Genomic DNA, 5,712 nt, shown 5'->3' with positions numbered 1-5,712 from the left:
GCAACAAAGACCCAATGCGCTAGCACAGTGGAACTTCCTCTGCATCCTACCCTCTGCGGGCGGCGACGACAGATTGAGCGTAGAGGCTCGGATTGCCGGTCCGGCAGGGTAGAGAATCAATTTTTTTACACGGACTGTCGGACTGGTTTTTTTTTAATCGGGCATGTAAAAACTAGTCATACTTGTTCCTTTTTGGTTGTGACCGTGGAGTGATGTGATCCGGCGCTCATGTTGTGACCGGACGGAATTGAATTTCAAATTGCACGCACTAGCAGTGGACACTCAGGGGATAGTTTTGGATGGCCGGCTCCCGCATCCGTGTCGACGTACTGATCCACAAACGAATGCGCTGTCCGATTTAAGACTCGGTGTTGGAGATGCACTAACTGAACTACCCATCGGTCGAGTGGTGGTCAAATCAGCGTTGAAGTCGCTTCTTCCCGTTGTGTTCTCCCATGGAGCGGCAAAGGGGGCAGTTTGAAATTCAAAAACCGGCACCACCACCACCCGCCAGCCGAAGCGGGAGGAAGGAGCCTCTTCCCCGAGCATAAACACTGTCGTTACGCCCCTTGTATGACATGGGCTGGTTGTAACCTTCTCCTATTACGTAGGATCTAGATAGGCACGTATAGGCAGGACGTTCCTAAGCTCAAGGGAGCCCGTTGGGGTCTCTCCCTTATACAGAACGTAAATCATCTCTGTGAGCTAATACAATCAGAATCAGTGTGAAATCCATCCCATAACTGGTCCCTCACACCCGGCGCCCATCCTCCATCCTCCCCAGCCGCGCCGCCTCATGTTCAGCGTCCAGTCCCCCCGCCCACTGAGGGCTCGCGGCGGCGATGCGGCGGTGGAACAGGACAGGGAACTCCGCCACGAGAGCAAGGTGGGGAGGGTGCGGACGCGCGCCAAGCTGCGGGAGGCGGAGAGGTCGAGGAAGGAGAACGAGGAGCGGGAGCGGCTAGATGCGGAGGAGGCCGACTACCGCCGTGTTTGGGCAAAAGGTTCGGGCACTATTACTATCTGTGAAGTCGATTAGTCTCTACCGATTACTAATAAGCAAATAGATAGATTTAGTGCGCATCGTCTCGCCTACATCTGCATGGTGCTTCTTATTATTATTACTCGCAGGATCCTTACTTTGCCCTTATTTTAACAAGAAATTTCTCTAACTAAAAGCATGGTCATCAAGTGTACACCGAGTGTAAACGTTCTTGGGAATTTCAGAATTTTAATTGCAAACAACTTTGTCCAAAAAATAATAAAAGAAATACTAGTAAAAGGTACTCCCTCCGGTTCATTGATTTCAAACGCCTTTTTCTATTTCCTTCCAACAATAACAAGTCAATAATTAGGGGAGAGACTAATCAGGGGCTAAATTGGTACTACTACTCGATCTATCATTGGTTCACCAAAGAAGTGGACAGCTGCTAGCAATCTATATATGTTCTTTCTTCAAGCATGATACACCCAGCCCCGTTTAGTGGTGTGGCTCTTGCTATTGTGATCTGATGCTTCTGGAATCTGAATGTACACTGCTATGCATGTTGCAGGCAATGAACTCTTCTACACCAGAAGATATCAGGAAGCAGCAGCTCACTATACCGAAGCTGTGAACAAGAATCCAAATGAACCCGCGGTAAGGATTTGATTTACCGTGATTAAACTTTATATATTCTATCTGAAGGCACCTTTAGCTCATTCGTTAAATTTGGTTCTCCGTTCAAGTTAGATGAGCCTCTGAATATTATAAATTCAGTCACATAACATATCATTTATGAGCTGTCTTGTTTGTTTTACATTTTACATCATTGACTGGAAGGCATGCTCCGGAGGGCATAATTTTTTATTGGCTCCCTGGTTACTGTAGTATTTTACTTTGATGATAGTGATACTTTTATGATTGGCCATCCAGGTGTTTAGAAACAGAGCTCAATGTCACATCTTTCTGGGAGCTCTGCCCCAAGGTCTGGAAGATGCAGAAAAATGTATTGAGCTGGATCCTACTTATTTGATGGGTTATCTCTGTAAAGCGAAGGTTCAAGCCCTGATGCAGAATTATGAAAGTGCTATGGCAACATACATAGAGGGTTTGAAGCGTGATCCAAACAGTACTATCATAATTGATGGCTTTAAGAGGTAGCATTCCAGTCCTCTGTTTGCCTTGTTGACATTATAACATGAACTGACATTTGTTTTTGTTGGACTAGATGTGTGACATGCATTGAGAAGTCTAAAGGCGGTGACGTTGGGCTTGTGGATTTAGAAGACATTTTGGTCAGTCTCTTCCATCATTATTTGTTTCTGTTTAATTTTTTCACACATATTTCTTGCATGGATGGTTCACCGTGACTGTGGTAATCCTTGTGCAACAGGAAACAAAGAAACTGTACCTTGACTGGCAATGAGAACCTTCTAATTAGTAGTTAAACTTTAAAAGGACCACTTAGAAATCTTAAACCATACTTATGGTGTACATGAAGCACAGCGCATTGAAAACCTGCTAATTAGTAGTTAAACTTTACCCCTTCCAAACAATCTGGTTGAGTTTTATTACCCCAAGTCACTAATTATTTGCTCTCAATGATCCTAACAGAGAGATTGGCATTCAGACATTTATTTGTCTAATGAACTTAAAAAGTACATGGAAGAAGTTGCAGTATTCAAGAAAGAAGCTTCTGATGAGCGCTTGAGGTGGATTGAATCTGAACAAACAGTAAGTTCATATCATGATGTCCTAAAAATTATAAATGATAAGCATTTATTTTTGAAAAAAGCTATCTTATCTAAACTGGAGGGTCATACTTGCAAATTAGCCCTAGTGGATATGCATGCACTCTCTAGATTAAACCATTCTTACAATCTTACTACTACAACTTATCTGCTGGATGCTATTTATGTCAAATGAAAGCATATTAATCAAGCCATCTATCACAGATAAATATGAATGTAAGTGTGTGAATTCTGCAGGCCAGGACATCAGAGGCAAATCAGGTGCAACGACATAAAGATGCTGAGGAGCATCTTTCCAAAATACAACAAGAGTTGCAACAAGTTAAAGCACGACAGGATGAGGTTGCTAATGAGCTACAAAAAGCTAATAAGCATAATGAACATGCTCAAAATCAGCTTTTGGAATCAAAAAAGTTCCATAGTGAGGAACTTCAGAAGGCCAATGAGCATAGTTTGGATCTGCAACATCAGCTCACTGAATCCAAAGAGCGGTATAATCAGCTTCAGTCCAAGCATGACGTCTTGCTAAAGGAAAGAGATGCTGCACTCGAAGAGGTAGAAAAGTTACACCGGAGAAGTACAGCGATGCCCTGCCAGTTTTCATTAGCTGAACTAGAACGTGCAACAGAAAATTTCAGTACTTCAACGAAGTTCAGAGAATGTGGGGTTGCCTCTGTGTACCGAGGTGTCCTCCGGAACATGACAGTTGCAGTAAAGGTGCTGAGACACGATGGTCAAGGACCCTTTCAGTTTGAACAAGAGGTAGTTCTACTGAACTTGCTCTGAACTAGCAGAGTTTGCCTATGTCATACTAGAAAAAGTTGGTGATGTCTTGCTTCTTTTCAGTCAAAACTGGAACTTGAATAAATTAGTGTTTCCAAAACGACTAGTTGTAAATAATTTATTTTGGATTTATGTTGCAGGTTGCTATCCATAGTAGAGTGAGACACCCCAACCTAGTAACTCTGCTAGGAGCATGCACAGAGTTATTGACGCTTGTCTATGAGTTCTTACCAAATGGTAGTCTTGAAGATTTTCTTTCATGTGAGGATAAGAGGCGAACTCTGACGTGGCAGATCCGCATCCGTATTATTGCTGAGATATGTTCAGCTCTGATCTTTCTTCACGAGAACAGACCTGAACCAATTGTACATGGCGATCTTCATCCTGCCAATATTCTTCTTGATGCCAACTTAGTCACTAAGCTTAGTGACTTTGGCATTTTTCATTTGCTAATCCAGTCCAACAGCAATAGCACCAACCATCCTGTGGAGGCCCCTATATACGTGGACCCAGAATGTCTTGCCACTCGCAAGATGACACCTCACTCCGATGTTTATTCTTTTGGAATGGTAGTCCTGCGCCTTTTAACTGGAAAGCCTCCTCTTGGTATAAAGAAGATTGTGGAGGATGCTATGGAGCAAGGTGACCTCAATTCTGTAGTTGATACCTCAGCCGGAGAGTGGCCTGATGTGCACATCCAGCAGTTAGCACACATTGCTCTCAGTTGCACTGAGCAAAACAGCAGGTACCGTCCTGTTCTTTCAGGCCAGCTCTGGACAGCAGTTGAGACCATGAGGGATGTTGCAATGTTATCTTCACAGTCATCTTCAAGTTTGGTGCCAGAGGAAAGCATCATACCGTCACACTTCACCTGTTCTATATCTCATGTGAGTAGAAAGGAACTCTATGCTTTTTCCCTATTCAGGAGCACATAAATACCCTCTCTGTCCCATAATATAAGATCGTTTTGCAAGCTAAAAATGACTTGAATGTGTCTTTTGTTTCGTCTATTTCTAGGCACTCGTGTGATGTTAGTAGCTCTCTTATCTTGTGACTAATCATCTTTTGTCATCATTTCAGGAAATCATGAAGGATCCTCAGTTGACAGCGGATGGAATCACCTACGAAGGTAATTCTATCCGGGAATGGTTTGGTAGAGGCAAAATCACATCGCCGTTCACCAACTTGCCACTTCAACACCAGGAGCTCATCCCCAATATCGCTCTCCGTTCTGCCATTCAGGAATGGCTCCAACAGCACAGCATGGTGCTGTAATAATCTGCCTAATTTGCAAAGCTTTGTCCCAGCCGCCACAAGTAGCAACACGGTGTGTCGGTGCCTGCTCCCCACCAAAAGCTTGAACCTGGCAGACAGAAGAGCAAGCATCCGTCAACTGCGTAGTACTAACTAGTGGTATGGCATTCTGTAGGTAAAATGCAAGTATTTTGCAAAAGGATCATTAGATATGTAGGCGACGTCTATGAAAAACAAAAGACTGCTTGAACTAGTGGTCAGTGGAGTAGTTGTTATTCTTGTAGAACTATGGCTCATTACTGCATGAACTAGTTTTTTCTTGAACCCAAGTCACATTTCCAAATCTTGTGGATGAACACCTGACCATCGTCATCTTGGAATCGCAACCTATATAACTTAACCTATAAAGTAATGAGCCATCATTTTCCTAAAGTCGCACGTCTTCGTAAAGTGCAGTTTTGGGCTTGGTATTCTGCAATTTTAGGTGGCTGAGATTCTAAAACAAGCGACCGATAATTAAGGAAAAAAATTGCAACCATTTTGCTATTTCTTGGTTGCCTAAAATTGCACACATTTAGCACGAATTTGCTTTCTTTATAAAGTGTATGACCTTTTCAGTGTAAAGTCGTAATTTTTAGTTTCAGTCAGAACTATATGTTTGACTTAGTTCAGGCTTTGCTCTCTAAAACTTGGTGTGATTTTCTCATGGCCCTGACACTGGAATGGTGTTTGAAATGAACAATATATGATCAAGGTTTGACCTAAATTAGCTAGGTGTTTTTGGTGCTGTAATGTTACTTATGCAAAGCAGAACAGAGAGCTGGGGATGTCGTTGGATGTGATATGGTATTAGCCTATGCTGAACTCCACGGCTGATGTTGAGGCTGAGGTGGTGATTCGAGCCTCACTCACTCAACCCCATTGACTGTAAACTTACTGATC

At 43.1% G+C, this 5,712-nt stretch overlaps 1 protein-coding gene across 1 annotated transcript; it reads left to right on the top strand.

Annotated features, from left to right (window-relative positions):
- Positions 1–598: 598 nt before the first annotated feature.
- LOC123150404 (U-box domain-containing protein 70) lies at positions 599–5,099 on the top strand. The gene is made up of 8 exons (XM_044570258.1): positions 599–1,004; positions 1,554–1,639; positions 1,916–2,139; positions 2,211–2,277; positions 2,597–2,716; positions 2,971–3,495; positions 3,657–4,403; positions 4,597–5,099. Exons 1-8 carry the CDS (start codon positions 797–799, stop codon positions 4,789–4,791), a joined length of 2,172 nt encoding a protein of 723 aa, XP_044426193.1. The 5' UTR covers positions 599–796; the 3' UTR covers positions 4,792–5,099.
- The last annotated feature ends 613 nt before the right edge of the window (positions 5,100–5,712 follow it).

This window comes from Triticum aestivum, chromosome 7A, assembly GCF_018294505.1.
Source record: "Triticum aestivum cultivar Chinese Spring chromosome 7A, IWGSC CS RefSeq v2.1, whole genome shotgun sequence".
Lineage (NCBI taxonomy): Eukaryota > Viridiplantae > Streptophyta > Magnoliopsida > Poales > Poaceae > Triticum > Triticum aestivum.
Note: the sequence above shows the minus strand (reverse complement) of the source record. Positions and strands in the feature narration are given on the sequence as shown.